Raw genomic sequence first — 19,052 nt, forward strand, 5'->3', positions numbered from 1 at the left:
TAGTAAATTCATTTTTAATCAAGTCATCTTTAATAAAACCATCTCAGGTCTTTGTGTGGGCACTGAGGCAGTAATATAGGTGCTATTTTATTTCTTTTATAGTTCAGTTAAAAGTTACCTTCCTTCTACATTGCATAATCATCAACCAGAGCAGCCAGCCAGCCCAGCCTTTCCCCACACCTTGGGTCTGGCAGCACTTCTAACCCCACAGCCAAGACACACGTGATGCTGTTCGCAGGCTGCCCAACCATGGGCAAAATGCTTTAATAATCCCATCAGCACAGCCCCAGCAGCATGGTCTCGACACAGCCACCAGCAGGGAGCACAGAGCTTGGTGGCCCTCCATGGGACATGGGTAGCCATGGCCAGTGGCATGGGCTGGAAACAGAAACACCTGGGGACACACAGGAGTGCTGGCTTGGTGGGAGGAGACTCAGGTTTGCTCCACTGCCTGCAACCCTCTGCATCCTGGGGGCACTGGGGTTTGATGGTAACCTGAAAAGTGAAGAACTGTGCGTTTTGATTGGGGTGTTTTTCCCACACGTTGCCCTGTTTTCCCATGATATTCCCTGTTTTCAGACTAAAGTGCTCCAGGCACAGTCACTGCAGATATTTCCCAACACTTTTGCAGGAGCTGCTGAAGAAATGCCTCATCCTTGCTACAGATATGTTTCTGGGCATGTCATAAACAGTAAGGAATCATTTCTGTCTGCTGACACCAGCAGCACAATGAGGATTGCTTTGCGCAGAGCTGTGCTGAAGGAGATACAGATTGGGTGATCCAGGTGACAGAGATACCAGAGTTGTGGCTAGAGTCCCAATTGCCTGTTTTTAACTGCAACATTTCTCTGCCCACTCCTATTGCTCCACTGTGCCTACCTGTGCAACACAGACTTTTTCTGGTTTTACCTAAACACAACCACCTGCTTCTCCTAGGATACATTTATGCCTGAATTAATTGCATGCAGTGAAAAGGATCACCAAGGAAGAGATGCTGTTACAGGTGCTGTACAAAGACAGTTTGGAGCCCGTGTGTGCATGCCATGAGTGTAGACAGCCAAGGAGAGAGTGGAGGAGAGGGGCATGCTGCTGCCAAGTCCAATACACCTGTTGATTTGCAGGCTGCTCCTGTACGATGCAGCGGTGACGATGACATGCAAAATGAACACGATTTTCACTGCGGAGCCTTGTTTTCACTCTCATCTTTCCGATAGCAGTGCTAGGGCTGGAGCACAACACTGTCCCTGGAGAGCAGGCACCCCCTGTGCATCACCAAACCTCTCACTGCTCCTTTGAGGAGCGTTAACTGAGTGCTCAGCACTGCTGGCTCTTTGGAGGGTGGCCATGGCTTTGGGACTTCTCACAAAACCCACTGCATAGATGAAATAAAATCTGCTGTCCTTCTACTGCACTGCAATCATCAACTTGTGTCAAAAAAAGGGCTGGCTTCCCTCCCAACTTCTGCCTTGGAGCCAAACTGCTGCTCCAGTTTTTAATGCAAATCCTGAGAATTATATAGCAGCAGCAGCAGCAGCTCTTTTTCAAAAGCCAATGCACCCGTACATTTTTGCCTGAAGGAAACATTGTTCTTTCTGAACAACTTTTCCTCCATTTTCCTCTACGGCAGCTCTGGGAGATCTCAGGACTGCATCTCTCAAATATTCATGTGATGGCTATTCATTATTCATATAGGCTCACAATGCTTGATTCAGCGGTACTGCCAGCCTCAGCCTGACAAGCAGACCCATTAAGAAACCCCTTCAAGGCACCCCTGCAAAGACACGAAGACAATTTTGCTCTGTGCACAACTGCAGCTGCTTGAATCTCTTTCCTTCCAGCCACACACAGAAGCATGCCAGCACCATAGGAACAGAGAGAGCCTGCTGTGTCCTGGGCCTCTGCACCTCTACAAGCTCCTTTGGGGACAGGCTTGGTCCCCTCTAGGAAGAGCAGCACCCCGGGGAGCTCAGAACTATGGCAGCCTGGCCAAGGCTGAGCCCTGAAAAGGTTCCGACCCCACCAGGGCCCTTGGGCGAGTTTTTTAGACTCCGCTTCTTCTGCCAGCACCATGAAGATAAAACCGCCTCCCCGCCTGGCAGGGTAGGGGATGGTTAATTAGAGAGAGCTGCGTGTGTCTTTGAAGGCACGAAGCAGTGGGCAGAGAGCCAGCAGGGAATTACTCCAGCTCCTGGAGTGCTGGCTCTGCCTGGGCAGGTTCAGCCCCGCTGCCCACCCCGGCTCCCCCTCTACACAGGCAGGGATGGCCCTATAGCGGCAGCCCCACCAACAGGCTGTCGAGCAGAGGGTGCCATCCCAACACCACCTCTGCACCCCTTGGCTGGTACCATGGCCGGAGGATGGGTGCCCGGCATGGCCCTGCTGGGCCGGCGAGCCCTCCTGAGGGTGCTGTGACCCCTGAGGGATGGCTCTGCACCCCTGGCCGCCAGCTGCCCTTCTATTTATAGCTGTGGGTGCAGGAAGCATGGGGCCGCCAGTGCCGGAAGCAGGGTGTGCCGCCCTTGGTGACTGAAAAACAACCACGGCAAGGTGTGCCACCACCGCCACGGCCCCAACGAGCGGCACAGCCCCAGCTCTGAGGCTGGCCCTTGGCTGCGGCACCCCGAGGTGCACCCAGGGGCACCCCCCCAGCAGTCCTCACACTGCCCCAGCATCACCTGTGCCCCCAGCACCAACCCCCGCTGCCCTGCTGGGGCAGGGTGGCTGGCAGGATGGGGTGCTGCTCCCCTTTGGAGAGGCAGGAGGGCAGCAGGGGTGGCATGAGGCATCCACCAAGGGCCGTTAAGGACCCTTCTCTCTGGGCAGGAGATGCTGTCCCCTGCCCTGCTGACTCTCATGCTGCCCCAGCAGCAGGCAGCCATCTACACTGAAACCTGGGTGACGGCCGGTGGGGCAGTGGCCATGACACCCCTGCCCTCACTGACAGCCACGGGGGCCCAGGCACCACTCAGCCTTTCCATTTCGTGGAAAATCCTGACAGTTCAGTGTTTTCTTTGTCCCAGTTTCAAACAAAGAGTCAAAACTTCAGCATTTAGCAGACTTACAGAGCCTCTGAAATACTTTGTTTTGGAAAATACTGAAATGCCAGTTTGTAATGTTTCACTTTGACTGTGTCACTCTGGCTGCTGCAGCACGATTAAGCTGCATTGCTGTCTGAGTGGAGAAAGCCTGTGATGTTTTCATAAGCTGACAAAATCAATACATGCCCATTAATTATTTTGGTCTCATCATATCAACTTTTCCTAGTACATTTTTCCTGTTGCTCTCCCCAGCCAGAGACCCGCATCAGCTGCAGCTCCAGCTGCTGGGTGCAAAAGCCATCCCCAAAGCAGAGCTGCTCTTCGCAAGGCTTTGCCGTCTCTGCTCGGGCAGGCCTGGCATCTCCCCATGCCACAGCAGGGCAGCCAGCACAGGCTGCACACTGCCTCCCTGCCTGCACCCCAGCAGGGCAGCACGCACCCCGGAACCTAAGTGGTGGGGTGCAACCATGAGCTCTGGCGCAGACTGGAGCTGCCAGGGGAGGAGGAGGATGGAGCGAGCCATGGGGGGTCTGCCAAGGGCCAAGCGCAGCACTCCTCGTGCTGCCAGTGCATGGCAGGCAGGGCCGCAGGGCAAAGATGGTATCTCACAGACTTTCCCACGCCTCACACAAGCTTTCCAGGTGTGCGCACGCAGGCAGGGGATGCTCTGTAGCTGCTGGGGTTTTGCATTACAAGAAAGCAGGCTGCTGTGCTTCCCCTGGGCTATAAGGCCACGGAGATAAGCCCCCAGCGTGCATGTCCTACACAGCACAGGTGCTGCTAGCCTCACAGGCAGGTAGGGAGTCTCTCATTGTGCCTCAGCTTCTCCTCCTGGCACTGAGATACAGACATCCAACGTCACAGGAGAAGCCCCACGCTTAGGCCAGGTGCCCCAAGCTTAACTGGGCTGCTCCTTGCTGCCAGACTTCATCCAAACACTGCGGCACAGCTCCTCAGCCCAGCACGGGACAAGGAGGGATCATCATTTTGTCTGGGAATTGTTGTCATGGGTCACCACAATTTGCAATGTGCTCTTCTGTTACTGAAGCATGTGGTGATCCTCCATGCCCAGAACTGAAGCAGCTACCCCACAGCAGGAAAGTGGTGGTCCCGACTGGGCCCACTAACGCAGGAAGAAAGGCTGCAGCGATCTAGCACAGCAACCGGTGAGCAAGCATGGCAAGGAACTGAGCAGAGACCATTTCCATCCTTGAGCATGGCTGTAACTATAAGACACCTTCCCTGCAGCTTCAGTTCCAGCCAGCCCAGGGGCAGTGATGCTGCGGGTGCTGCTGCTCCCCAGCCTCCACCTGGAGCCCCCAGCAGGTCTCCAAAGGGCTGATAAGGAAACCTCTGCCTTGAGAAGGCAACACAGAAATGGAAATGCTGCTGACTTGGGGGCTGCAGAGGTGGTGGGGAGGGCAAGGGGGTTGGAGCTTGTTGTGCCCTCTGTCCCATTCCAAGCAAACACCTGCCTGAAGAGCCACCAGCCCAAGACTCAGGACAGGCTCCTCTCCCCACAGCAGGAGGCAGGCATGGCTTTGGCAAGGCAACTCCCCCCCCAATGGGGAGGCTGCTGTGCCCATGTGTCTGGGAGGAGCAGCCAGGTTTGCTCTCAGCCTTGCAGCTCACAGATGCCATCCAGGAAGGTGGCAGTCACTGAACATGGGGCAGATGCAGGTCATGGGGCAGCAGCTGAGGGCTCTCAGGACAGTGGTTCAGCAGGATGAGGGGAGTAGGCAGCTCTGTGGGCACTATGGGAGTGCCACACCATGTGTGGGTGTCATGTCACCCCTAAGCTGTTGGAGTTTTTTACATGCACAGCAGCATCTTCTGTTTTCACCTTGCAAGACAAAGGAAAAGCACACTGGATGCTTCTGGAGATGAAACAAATTAGCCATACAAACCCAAGTCTCTCCCTGCTCTGCAGCGGGACGGTTCTGCGGGCTGGCAGGAGTCGTCTGCAATGGGCTGCAGTGTGGTGCACAGCCATCCTGCCCACCACACCAGCAGCACCATGGGGGCTTCCAATGGGTGCCTCGCATCCAGCCTGCACCAGGCCAGGCAGGGACGAAAGCAGGGACCCCCCAGCCAGGGTGGGCTGCTGCTGGGCACTGCCAGCTGGGACAGACCTCAGCCCTTTGCCCACCCTCCTGCCGAGTCCCAGCAGGACTTTGCCCAAGAGGCACAGGGTTGGTTCAGCATAGTGCTGAGCCAAACGGGTATCTCCATGGGTGCTGGGTTTTAGGCCAAATGGCCCAGCCAGCTTGCCGCGGCCATGCAAGGGCTCATGTGCGCGCTCAGCCTGTGCAGCTCTCCAACTGCAGTTTTCCCATAGGAAAATTGAAGTGTTACCATGTTCACTTTTCAGGGCCAGCAACAGCCTTCCTAACACTGCAAAAGTGCTGTGCTAGAGCTGCCAAAGACAGGAAATGCAACGTGTTACAGATCCACACCCACCACCAGCCTCTGGAAACCAAAGATGTGGTCAGGCGACCCCGGTACCAGTTGTGGCTGAGCAGCCTCAGGGGATGGCGTTGACAACGCTGCCCTCCAATGAGGGGGTATTTTTGAAATGTAAGCAAATGGGCAAGTGCTTTTAATAATTTGATGCTGGTCCCTGTGGTTACTTGCAGTTCCCAAATAATCTGCTAGATGGCATAATGTAATAATAATGATGATAATAATAACGATACATGGGTTTGTTTTGATTGATGCAAACTCTAGAAATGATTTGTCAAATAACTTAAGCAGGCGTTTACATATAGTACTGCACAAATACGTACCGCTCCCCTTTTTGTTGAGCGTTTATTCAAATCTTGACAAAGCACCATTCTCTGCAACCCTGGAATTTCTGTTCTTTCTGGCAGAGGATATGATACATGACAAGAGAAGCTATAGCAATGACACAGACACCAACTTTCTCATTATGTCTGTGACTGTACTAGAGCAACCCCAGCAAGAAATTACAAGAAAGCTTCTTGTTATTTGGCTGCTGCATATGAATAAGGAGCAAAGCATTACTCATACATAATAACTTCTATTTGCTGCAGGCCCTTCAGCTCTCAGAGCCAGACTAACGAAAGCAAAGGGCAGATTATGTTGCAAGAGCGGGACTCTTCCACGGCACGCCCTGGCCAGGAAGGTGGCTGCGTTTTGGCTTCTCCCGGGTGTGGGGACTGCCAGAGCATGGGGGTCTCGCAGTGGCCTTGGGATTTTTATCAGTTTGGGAGGTTTTGAGCAGTCAGTTTCCCCCCGGCTGCCCTCTCCATCCTCCCTGCCCAAGTTGTCGCACCCACCCTCCACGCGTGATCCTGGGGACGGCTCTCGCGTGGGGACCCAGGACGGGCCCCGCCGTGGGGAGCGGGCCCGGCCGCCGGCGTTGGGGCCGCGGCGGGGAGCGCACGGGGAGCCTGCCCCCGCGCCCACCGCCCAAGCGGCAGCAGCCGCTGTCCCCGCTGGGGGCCGCGCTCCGCGGCGAGCGGTGTGGCCGCCCGGCCGGGCTGGCACCGCCCCGTGCCCGCCCCCTACCCGCCCCACGGCGCGGCGGGGCCGGGGCCCGGGCGCCTCGGCGGGCGGCGCAGAGCGGCGGCGGCGGGCGGGCTGCGAGCAGGGCGCCGCCGGCTCGGCGGGCAGCGGGCGCTCCGCCCTCGGTGCGCGGGGCCTCCCCTCTCCGCGCCCGCGGAGCGCCGGCGCCCGCCTATATCTACGGCCGCGGCGGCCCGCCGCCCGCAAGGATGTGAGCCGGGCGGGCAGCCCAGCCGCCGCCGCCGTGGCATGCCCCCCCGCGCCCGGAGCCGTCGGCGCGGCGCCTAGCCGCGGCTCCGCGGGGCGATGCTGCCCTGGAAGCGGAGTAAGGTGGAGCTGGTGGCGGGCGAGGCGCGGCGGCAGAGCAAGCCCAAGGGGTACGCGGTGAGCGTGCACTACTCGGCGCTCACCTCGCTGGCCCGCGCCTGCCCCGAGAGCGCCCTGCACCGCGTGGGCAGCATGTTCCGCTCCAAGCGGCGGAAATTCCGCGTTACCAGCGAGGACCCCACGTACACCGTGCTCTACCTGGGCAACGCCACCACCATCCAGTCCAAAGGCGAGGGCTGCACCGACCTGGCCGTCTGCAAGATCTGGAGCAAGAGCGAGGCGGGCCGGCAGGGCACCAAGATGAAGCTGACCATCAGCGCGCAAGGCATCCGCATGGCCCACGCCGAAGATAAGGGGCTGCGCCGGCCCGGCCACCTCTACCTGCTGCACCGCGTCACCTACTGCGTGGCCGACCCGCGCCTGCCGCGCGTCTTCGCCTGGATCTACCGCCACGAGCTGAAGCACAAGGCGGTGATGCTGCGCTGCCACGCCGTGCTCGTCTCCAAGCCCGAGAAGGCGAAGGCCATGGCCCTGCTACTCTACCAGACCTCGGCCACGGCGCTGGCCGAGTTCCGCCGGCTGAAAAAGCGGGACGACGCGCGGCACCAGCAGCAGCAGCTGGTGGGTGAGCAGAGCATCCCGCTGGTGCCGCTGCGCAAGCTGCTCAACGGGCAGTGCTGCTACAAGCCGCCGGTGGAGCGGAGCCGCAGCGCGCCCAAGCTGGGCTCTATCACAGAGGACCTGCTGGGCGAGGAGCAGGAGGAGCGGGCCATGCACTGCGACTGCGAGGACATCCTGGAGGCGCTGGGCGAGCCCGAGGGCGAGCTGCTGCGCGCCGGCGCCGGTCGCGGCGAGAGCCCGGAGCTGGGCCAGCTCCTCCGCGACCTGGGCGAGCTCAGCCTGGGCAACGACCTGCGTTCCCTGCGCGCCGACCTCCGCGTCCGCCGGCTGCTCTCCGGCGAGAGCACGGGCAGCGAGTCCTCCCTGGAGAGCAACGGCCCGGACGGCGCCGCCCCGCCCTGCAACGGCGCCGAGCAGCCGCCCCCCGGCGATCCCGAGACCGGCTGAGCGCTCTGCCGCGCCGGGGGTGCGCGGTCCCTTCCGGGCATACACGGCGCCGCTGTGGCCCCGCCGGCAGCGCACGGTCCCTTCCGGGCGTGCATGGCCCCGCCGAGGCCCCTCTGAGAGTGCACGGTGTCCGCCGGGGAGCACCGGGACACCTCCGGCCCCGCGGAGATTGCACGGACCTGCCGGGTGCGCCAGGATCCCTCTGGGAGCGCACGATCCCTCCGGGCGCGCCGGTTGCCTGTGGCGCCCCCGCGTCCCGCAGCAGCCCGGGGAGCGGCTGCCCCTCCCGGTGCCGGTGGTCGCCGGAGCCGAGCCCCAGCCCGCCGTGGCCCGAGGAGGGGAGGCGGCCGCGGGCTGTTTACCTCCGGCTCAGCCCTTGAAGATCTGCCAAATTCCTGGAATAGCTTTCCCCGGGGAGGGCAGTGGGAGGGAGGTGTTGCGCCTTGTTTACAGTCAGAAATCTCACATCCGAGCGGCCCCCCCCGCCTTTTTGTACATTAAAGTCACTCCATCGTGCTGTCGTGTCCGAGAGGTTTGCACTGTTGTGATTTTTTTTTTTTTTAATTATTATTATTTTTAAGTTAGACCCTTTTTTTGGGCCCCGGTCCTGTCCCCGGTCTCAGTGCTCTAGATCTTTTGCTGTGCAAAAGAAAACTCTACTTGTGGCTGTTCACCTGTACATAGGGAAATGTATGCAAATACATTTTGTTATTTTTAAGAACACCACCATTGCGATCTCTGTTTGCACATATGTGAAGAAAATAAAGATGACAGTAATTTAAAAGAAACTGGGGTCGCTGTGGTGATTTGGCCTGTGTGTGTGTGTGTGTGTGTATGCTTTTGTAAGGAGATGGCAGGGGGGGAAGATCCCTTGAGATGTGTTGTAGCTGCAGGAGGACACTGTGCTGCAAGGCCCTCACAAACACCAAGTATGATTCCCAAGCCATCTGGAAATATTACGCTTCGGGGAAACACACCGGGCACTTAAGGTCTCTTGTAAAAGACACAAGGATGAGATTTTCTCTCCACGGCCTCTTAACAATGGGCAGGTATGTGTGGGAAACCTTGTGTCTGGGCTCTCTGGCTGGATTGTAGGCTCAAGAAACATAACTGTGCATCTCTGAGGCTGCCATGGGGCTCACGTGTGGGGCGGGCTGCCCCTTGCTTGGCAGCATGCTCATGGGTGCTGGAAGCACTGCGCAGCCCTTGCTGGGTTTGCATTCGGGCGCTGCAGCTGCTCCCTCGCCACTCGCAACGCCTGCCCAAGACAATTTCATAACCTCGCGCGGGTTAGGCAGTGAAGTTGATTAGCCACAGGACTGCCGTGGTATTTTTAGCTGTAAATCTGTTTGTAAGTGGCAGTCTCCCAGGGCAGTAGAGATGTTCCGGTTTCATTTGTCCCCAAGTGGAGGTATCAATTAAGAGATAATTAATGTGGCATTTCTGATGTCTAAATGTTTTCCACTGTGCCTGTGCTGCAATCAGGAGAATTGCAGGAATGTCATTGAAAAGCCCAACCAGCTGCTGGGGCCAGGCTGCACTACTTGTGCAAGGAGCCAGCCTCCGAACTTGTAAATACCTCATTAAAACAGATTGCAAAATTGGCCACCGCACCAGCTAGAAGCTTTTCCCATTGCTTTGATGTGAGTCAGTGTGAGGAGAGAGGCACACCGAGGTGGTTTGCATGGGAAGGGGGTCATGGTGAGAGGGGGGAGACCCTTCAGAGGGGACATCTTCTTGTCCACTATGCAGCCTGTTGACAGTGAGATGCAGCAGGGGACAGTGGCCACTGCTGGATTTGAACACGCTCAGGCTAGCACTGCTGAGACACACCTTGCAAAAGAAAACATGGATCTTGCAGCTCTTTCTCAGGCAAAGCTCCTCTCTTGCCTTTCACAGGATGGGAAGGGGCAGGTGATGAAGGAGAAATGAAACACCAGGAAAGTTTATCCTGCAGTGCTTCTCTGGTGTGGGCTGCGAGGCTGCCTTGCCCACAGCAGAGAACCTTCAGTGCTCTGGAGATCACAAATGCCCCTGGTCTATGCCCAGGGCTCTCGGTTACAGCCTGTTCTGCTCTGGGCTAGGGGGAGCAGGCAGTGCTTGGAGCAGGACAGTGACAAGGCACCCCAAGACCAGTCCACGCTGGAGAATCCACAGGCTGGTTTGAGCTAACTCCGGCTGCTGAATGACCGGGTGGTGTTTGTTTCTACATCCTCTGTGTGTGCTCAAAGGCAGTTAGTGGCATTAGCTCAGTCAATACCTTTCCTCTCTCGAGAAGAGCCATCGTGTCTGCAACAGTAAGGAAAGGTGTTTATCGCACGCTGGAGATGAATGAAGAATTCCCCGAGCAGCATGAGCAGCAGCCAGGGCCTGAAGCATTTCCCCTTGAAGCCATTAGCAGGGCAACTGTGCAGTTTCCTCGGAGGCCTGTACAGATCATCAGCTGTAAATGTAGGAGTCCAAATCCCCTTGTGCCTGGGATATTTTGATACTAGAAACATTGAAAAAAAAAAAATCATACCCATGTCTGCAAGTGCTAATGTGAGGTTATTCATGTGTGCTTAACTGCTGTGCCCTCGCTGTAGCAGCATGCGTGGGCCTGCAAATGAGAACAGGTGCAGGTGAGGAGAACAAGGTCGCTGTATTTTATGCACAGCAAATCTGAAGGAGCATGTCCCTAGGATAAGGAGGAGAAAACAAGACCTTTTCTGCAGTATGTTCAAGTGAAGGTCTAGTCTGCTATGATTTTCCTTTGAAACAAGGAGCTTCTTGCTGAGCTGAGAAGTCTGCTGCTAGCTGATGAGGCGGCAGGTGGAGAGAAACACAAGGCTTTGGGAAGGGTCTCTGGGGCGCGCAGGCTCTGCTGACTGCCGTGAGGCTGCTCCTGTCCCAGGCAGTGCCTCCCATCAGTAGAGGACACACTGTTCTGTGGTCTCTGCTCAGCACTGGGGCTGATGCCAGCCCAGGTGCCAGGGCTGCTCCCCACAGCCAAGGTGCAGTGTCCCGCCAAGCATGGCATGGCCCCTGCTCAGGCTGTTGGCAGAGATGCACGTTCCCCCGTTCATAGGGCTCCATCCATCAGCGCTAACTCAGCTCTGCAGTTGGGGATGGTGAATCAGCCCCTGATGCAGCTGAGGTGCGTGGGCTGTGCAAAGAGCAGCGCAGTCCCGGAAACACTGCTCCCCAGCAGCCCTGTCCCACCACTGCTTTCCCAGACACAGGCCTGAAAGGAAGAGCAAAGGCAGCCTGATTGCTCTGCCAGTACATGTGGTCTGTGCAGAGAGAAGTCAAACGTGGGAGCAGGTGGCTGCAGAATTACAAGACAAGCATCGCTATCTGCCACTGGTGCAAATAAGTGCCCTGCTCACTGACGCATGGGCCGGGGCTCTGTGTGCCATGCTCCTGGGCAGCCCTTGGAGGTTTCCAGCACAGCAAGATCGAACACTGAGATCCCCACAGCACCTATCACAGCATGTGATGAATTGGCCAGAAAATACCCATAACAAACAATACAACACCAGGAAAGGCAACAATCCTGCTCCAAAGGCTTCAGCTGCTGTTCTGAATCTGGCACATGAGGCAGATGCTCTGGCAAGTCAGTTTAGGAACCACACCAGGTGCCTGAGATTTCCAGAGCGAGTTGTGGCTGAACAGAGCATGTGATTATTCCAGGTAACAACAATTCCCAGAATATGAAGAGATTAAGATAAAAAAGAGCACTTGTTGCTAATACTATTTGTTTGCTTTGTGTGTTTTCTGGTGTACTCCAGACTTGCTCCTGGACATGGATAATGAGGCTGAGGGGGCCCACACAAATGTGAAAGTGTTTGCAGGATCACTTGTGCAGCTTCTTGTTTTTCTCTACCCTTTGCATGACCTTCTCCTGTCCTTAGATATTCCTCATCCACAACAGGAAAAAATATCGTTTACAACCAGAAAAATTAGCCAGTGGTCAAGTGGAGTGAGCCAACTCATGAAATTACTTTTAGCCTAGACTAAAGAACTGATTCACACCCAGAATTATTTACACTTCCGTCCGGGGACGTGCCCTGCACGGGGAACATCCAGTTTGCTTGGCCAGGGGTGATGCTGTGACCATCACTGGCTGAGGGGCTGCTTTGCACTCCCAGGTGTGAGGTCTTGTTTCATGTCACCAGGCCAAGGATGAAATTTGCTTTTTGGGGTACACAGCAATAGCAGGTATCGAGTACAGCTCCAGCCCCTGGGGCGGTTACGAGTCACCTTCAGCACACACACTGTGACTGCCATGGGGAAGCAGGAAGGCATCAGGATTTCCTCCTCAGCGGTGTGTTGGAGAAGAGCAGCTGACCTGTTGCGCTGCTGTTAGTCATCCCGAAGACACCACAACTGTCCTATTGCCCAATTTTTGGCCAAGACAGCAAAACACCCTATTAATTAGTGGGAAAGTCCCCAAAACTCAGCCTGCAAAGGAGGTGAGGGGCCAGATTTCCTGCCTTTATACCTTCTGAGGGCATGTGGGTGACAGCAATGCACAGCCTCCCATGAGGACCCATTTCCTGGGCAAGGGTGGCCAGGGTCCCGCTGGTGACTGGAAAAACCTGCAGGACTGCAAGCAGTGCCCAGCACTGGCTGGCTGTGCCTCACCTCCCGCTTCTGCTGGAGCCAGGAGGAAAAAGCCCTGCATTCCCAAGGCCAGCAGCAGACCCAACTCCCACAGAGCCCTCATGCTGCATAGGCGGCTCCCCCTCCACCTTCCAGATGCTGGTGGCAGCAGGGACTGTTTTCCCCAGCAGCTGGAGGGGGATGATGTGTGGGGACAGGAATGTGAGGGCAGGCAGCCAGGGCAGAGCACAGACAGCATGGGGTCCCAGAGGCCAGGCCAGGTCAGCTCTTTGAGCCCCACAGATGAACCTACCTGACCTCTGGGGTTCTGCTTTGCCCCCCAGCTCCATCACCCATCCCAGGCAAGGTGACACCTCCAGCTTGCTGGCTGGTGACTTATAGGGGGCTGCACCTTGGTTAGTGCCCAGCAAGGTGCATGAGCTGGGGGTGGGATGGAATTGGCCGCTGCTACAACCCGGCACAAAATCAAAGCTATGCATTCAAAAAAACATGACATTCCCCCTTGTCGGTGGGGACTCTGCCTGGCAGGAGGGCTGAGTGCTTTGAAAACACTTGCAGAAACAGTTATATAATGAAGGACATGGGTCAAATCCTGCCCTCAGCTTGACACAGCAGCTCTGCAAAGAGCTGAGCTCCAGGCACAGCTGCCCAGTACCTTCCAGGATCTGGCCTTGGTCCCTGTGCTCCATGCCACTGCTGAGGGGTGGAGGCAGGAGAAAGGCTGCAAAATGCTTTTTGCCAAGCTGGGTGATGCTCTGCATGCTCAGTCTCAGTAAGCCAGAGTCCAGCTCCCATCTGCAGGCTTAAACCAAACCCCATTGGTGGCCCAAACTGGACAAGATATGGGAGGAGATAGTGCAGGACTGCTAAAGGGCAGAAGCCAGTTGCTGCTGGCACCAGGGCTTTCATGCTACTGCCCTGCAGCTCTGTCCCAGGTGCCCTGGACTCAGTGGTGGCACGTCACGGAACACATCATCTGTCCCCATGCCCCAAACATATCCTCAGCTCCATAGGAAGGACCTGAGCTCTCCCCTGGAGAACTGGCCCTCTGCAGACCCCTGGGAACAGAAGAAAAGGCTGTGGGACAGGATTCATCGCTTTTCCCGCAGCACCGTGAAGTTGCACACAGTCTGCTCGCATGCATGAGCAAGCTAAACTGTGACATTAATTAGAGCTGACAGCATTCCTGGAGGGAGCCAGCAAAGCAACAGCACTGAAGCCGCTGCTGCTGCTAAGTCTGTGCACAGAGCCGGGCTCTGCACCAGGCTGGCCTGGGCAAGCCACAGCACTCGTGCCCTGCTCTGCTGAGCTCTGTGCACATTCTGGCTCCAAAACTCAGGTGGCAGGTACAACCACAGCCCCAAAGGACAGGAGACACAGTGCCTGAATCCAGCCCTGGCAGCTGCCTCCTACTGAGAGTCTGCCCAGCATCGCTCTGCCCTTTCCAGCCAGCCCTGCCTGCAGCTGGGCGCTGGCTTTCCCAGCCCTGCACACTCCCCTCTGGCTCTCCTCTCTTGCTGTGGCTCCTGGCTCCCAGAGCACTCCAGCCCTCCGGGCTGCTGTCTCCCACATGGCTCTTTTCCCATCCCAGTTTCATGCTGAGTAAGAGCTGTCACTTGCTGCTGTTTCAGCAAGTGCTGGTGAGGATTGTCTGCTCTGGCACATAGTGCAGGCAGCCCAGAGCAGTCAGGACTCCTCCTCCTCTGGGCAGGGAACGGTTAAGGAAATTAGGATGAAAAGTTGATATAAATAATTCGGTAGCTCCAGTAGGAAGATTGCGATTCAGCTTAATCATCATAATTACATTTTCAGTCTCTCTGCTAATAATTACGAAACAATAAAGCCAAATGTGCATGCAGCCACCTGCTTTCCCTACCAGCAACTTCTCATTCTGCTGCATGAAGCAGGTCCGTGGGGACAGCAAGGCAGTCGGCAGGGATGGCAGGTAGGGACACGGTATTTTCCCAGCACCTTGTTCTGCCCATTGGGAAGCCTCATTGCCATCTGCCTGGCACAGGGATTTTAACTTCAGCTACAGAATCAGCAATGAGATCATCTGAGAGCAGCCTGGTTTGATGCAAAACCATCTTCCCCTGAAAGTGGGGAAGAATGGTCTGGAAATCTGTTTCTGAGCAGGTAGACCTGTGCTTTCTCTGCCTGTGCACGCTGTGGTTGCTGACCCCCAGGCGCAGCTCCTTTCAAGCAGTGAGATGGGCCCAGGCAGGAACATTCATTGGCAATAGCTAATTAAAACTGAACTTTAGTAATGCTGTCTTTTGAATGTGGACAGGAGAATGCTCACTCTGCAGCCTTCTTCTGCTTTCGCTCACCTGGGAGGAAACGGAGGCTTCCCAGTGGCGGTGGCATGTCCTGGCCTCTATGCTCTGCTGTGGGGCAGCCCGACATCTTCTTTGGGGCTCCCAGCTGAGCCTGAACCAAAGGCAGCCTGCCAGGGCCCTGACAGCAACAGGCACCATGGCCAGGAGGCAACAAGAGCAAAGGGAGGATGTGCTGCATCTCTATCACACACAGATGGCTGAGGAGCAGCCGGGGCCATAGGGAAGCCCTTCCTGGTCCCACCATCTGCCCTCAGCTGGGACAGAGCCTGACCCACCTAGAGGCATCCCCGGTGCAGGAACACCTACCCTGCTCCACTCTGGATCCATGGAAGCAGCAACAACACCCCATGTTCATGTCCTGCATCTGCCCATCATCCCCAATACCTCCACACATCCAGCTCTGATCACTGCAGGGCTGGGGCAGGCCTATGAGAATGGGCTCTCCTGGGGCAGTCTGCCACTGCCCCTGCAGGTGACACTGTGTCCCGTCCTGCCTGCCACACTGCTTCAGCAAGGTGCAGGATGAGAACTGAGCTGCTTATCCTTAGTGCTGCTCTGATCTAATTTTACTTTCTTAAGTAATAGCCAGGCTTTAGATAGTGTCTCATAATGCAAAGGCTCCAACAAGGGGAGTCCCTGCACCAGTGCAGCAGTTATCTCACACACACCAGTTATCCCTCACACATGACTTTGCTGCAAAATCCTCTGGCTCCAGTCCTGGCCAGCAAGGTCTCAGCAGATGTCTAGCAGAGCATACAGCATGGTACAGCCATACAGGAGAACCCAGGATCTGTTGCAGCTAGTGGCCAGGAGGTACACAGTCATTGCTAGGAAAGGCCACCAGAAGATCTGCCTTCTCCCTTTTTTGACTTCCATCCCAATCCCATAGAGACCTTTCAATCACTGCTGCTTCGAAGTGAGCTGAACCCCCTGCCTCACTCCAACTTTCACTGGTGGTATTGAAGAGAGAAATGGCAAGGAAACCAGTGAGTGGTGAGCGAGGCAGGAGGGTGAGGACCACTGCAGACACAGGGTATTGCAAGAACCTGCTGTGCAGCAGTAAGAAGACTGAGTCTTTATTCCTAACCCATGCTTGGGGTTCCTCAGCCAGGCCATGACAGTCGTTAGTCCTGCTCCCCAGTTTGGGCTGCTGGGACTTGAGACATGATCAGTCCTTGGGTGCGCTGCATGGCCACACAGCATCCCAGCGCCTGCCAAAGCTGCTCCGTGGACACTTACACCCACGCTTCCTCGTGGCACCTTTGTGAGTAACTCCATACAGAAAGCTATTTCAGGACTCAACGTGACTCTCCCTGATGTCAGGTCTAATCAGTTATATCCTGCAAGTGTAAAAAGTCCCCTAAAGCCAGCTCTGGTGGAACAATGACATTAAGACATCCCAGGTGCTCATCTGGGTTCCCCAAGCAAACCGGGAGCTAAACATAGCCCTGGGAAAGTGGCAGGAGGGGGTGGCTGTGGCCTCTGCATTGAGGTCTCCCAGGGAGGTCAGCTCCTGCACTGGCCATGCCTTCTCTTTCATAACCTGACCTCACTTCGATTCGTGCCTGGACAGGCAGCAGGCAGGATTCACCTGCCTGCAGTGGGACTAAAGCAGGGATCAGTCTGGGATCATCTTGGCAGGGTTGACCTGTGCATTACCCCCTTCCAACTGGGCTCATCAAACATCATCATAGTTTTTCAAGGAAAAACTCAGTTAAATTAAAAAAAAAAAAAAAATCAAAATAGCGAGAGACAGAGAATTTCAGGCATTTAATATTCTCATTGTCCTCCCCCACAATGGCATTATCCTTCTCTAAACAGACGCTGAGCTGAAGACATAACAACATACTACTTCCCCCAAACAGCTCAAGTGAAACAAATGCAGGAAGTTTGGAGGGGTCAGAGCAGAGCCATGGCCAGGGGGAGCCCAGGCACCCCCATAGGCTCCTCAGGGCCACCGGGGCTTCAAGAGGCTGGTAGCTGTGCTGCAGTGAGCCAAGACCCAGGGTCCTGCCCTCCATGGAATGGCAGTGCTGCCCTCACACTGCAAAGTGCAGATATGGGGGCTCCTGGCCCTCAGTCCCCATGCCTGGCCCCTGTGCTGCCCCTTGTCCCTGGGGAGGCACCAGTGGGGCAGCCCTGAAGGATGAGACCCAGTGGGAGCAGTGCAGCAGACACAGACCCTGCACCCAGCAGGAACTGGCGCGGCTTGGTGCTCAGAGCTGGTGACAGCCCCAGTGCCAGCTCCTGCTGTGGGGTGATGGGGAGGAAAACGGTGCCCCCAGTTTGGTGCAGCCAAGATTCACTGCTGGCATTGCCACCTGCACAGGGAGCCGTGCTCCTCCCGCTGCGCCGTGCATGGGGTGACAGGGATGCCCTGGGCTGTGTGTTCTCACTGCAGGGAGTTTCTTCATATGGAGGCTTGCGCTTCCCCAATAACAGCTGTGTGCCACGGGGATAGCCCTGCCCTCTGCCCTGGAGCAGGGTGACGCTCCCGCACGGGTGCTGAGCCCCCGCCAAGCACCCAGGGCTGTGCTGGGATCCCTGAGCACATCAGAACCGGGGGCTTTCGCACGCAAGGACAGACCCCTCAGCAAGAGCCACACTCAGACAGGGTTCAATCCTGGGGAGAGGCAGCTGAAAGCTGGAGGGCTGACACCTGAGGTGACTGTCTGCCTGCAACTCCAGTGAATGTCACCTGGGTTCAACCCTAGTGCAAGGCACAAAAAAGCTGCTCCCGGCAGTTACAGCACTAAAACAACTTTTCACAATCATCTCTAATGGCAGAACCAGAACTAAGTCTCTTGGAGGTGCAGTTAGACTTTCGTCCCCAAGGAATACTGTTAACTGAAACCGAAGTGCAGAGGCAGGGTAATTGCTCGATGAAGTGGTTTGGTAATTGTGAAAAAGAAGAACTTGTTTTCTTTGTCTTGCGACACCAAATTGCACAACGTGACCTGCAGCAGCTTCAGCTCGGCAGGTTTTCAGGAGGAGGCTGTGAGGCAATTTAAAATTCAGACTGTAAGGAGGGAAATCATTCCAAGACTTTTACAGACCATATGGTATCCATAAGGAACATAGTGGTGGGAGACTGAGGTGGCAGTGATTGTGCTTGCTTTGCTGAATGGGTGTCCCCTCCTCTCCTGTTTGGGGGGCAGCTCAGAGAGGAGCTGGCTCAGCCCCAGAGCTTGCCCGTATTCCCAGGGGTAAGTGTAACAGCCCATGTATAAGAGATGCATTAAGCAAGAAGAGCTTTTAAGAGCTCAGTTCACTGGGTTGCCATAAGAACCATTACGGTAATGATGACTTTTAGCCATTTAACACAAAAATATTCTTTGACAAGGTGAAGAGATGCTCTGCAGGTCAGCCCAGGGCGGAAGGAGAGCAAAAGCCAGCAGGCCAGCTCCAGGGCTGTGTAACAGCTCAGGCTCAATTAGGATTAATTGCTTGTCTTGGTGTCACTCCTATGTATCCCAGGCCCAGAAGAAAAAAACAGTAGTGCTGAGAGCAACTGCAGCAGACCAGGATGAGCCCCAGCCAGGAGAGCAAGCCCAGACTGAGGTCCCTCTCCTCCCCACTTTCTGCTTCTTTCCCTCCCCAGGTGCTGCTGCCCTGCCCTGGCTTTGCAATTTGCATGCGAATATGAATGCTCCAGTGTGAGGGAAAGGCCACAGACACTGTATATTTAATTCAACTCAAAAAAGGCTATTGGGTGTTAAAAAAAATGAAAAAAAAATAACCCCACAAAAACCTTCCAGCTCTGTTTTGTCCCAGTTTTAAATGGTAAAATCTGTGCTTTATTCTCAGCTATTGTTGCAAAATTGAACAACTTTCAGCCTCTCACCTTACTCAACCGCAGGCTACCTTCACGCAGAGCTGCTGAGTACAGCACAGAATCAAAGCTCTCGCTTGGCCTAGAAACCTGAAGTGTGAGAACATCACTAAAATGCACATAAGGAGCCCAGGCTTTGAAGTGGAGTGAAGTCAAAAGCCAGCAATCCCCCAAAGGATAGCTGGTGTGTGCAGCTCCCAAGCCAACCAGAGCACCTCCAGCTGAGACACACATTGTACTTCACAGCCAAGTAATGCCTTCCCAATAACTGCCATGGCCTAGAAATAACTCGCTGCTAGACGATGCTCTTAGGAG

General features: G+C 55.7%; 1 protein-coding gene across 1 annotated transcript; it reads left to right on the forward strand.

The window, feature by feature from the left end:
- Positions 1-6,872: 6,872 nt before the first annotated feature.
- FAM43A (family with sequence similarity 43 member A) lies at positions 6,873-7,961 on the forward strand (the record flags this gene model as incomplete). Its single annotated transcript, XM_080349971.1, has 1 exon — positions 6,873-7,961. The coding sequence occupies one exon, from the start codon at positions 6,873-6,875 to the stop codon at positions 7,959-7,961; it is 1,089 nt and encodes a 362-aa protein (XP_080206097.1).
- Between the last annotated feature and the right edge of the window lie 11,091 nt (positions 7,962-19,052).

The sequence above is a fragment of the Nesoenas mayeri genome, assembly GCF_963082525.1.
Source record: "Nesoenas mayeri genome assembly, chromosome: 9".
NCBI lineage: Eukaryota > Metazoa > Chordata > Aves > Columbiformes > Columbidae > Nesoenas > Nesoenas mayeri.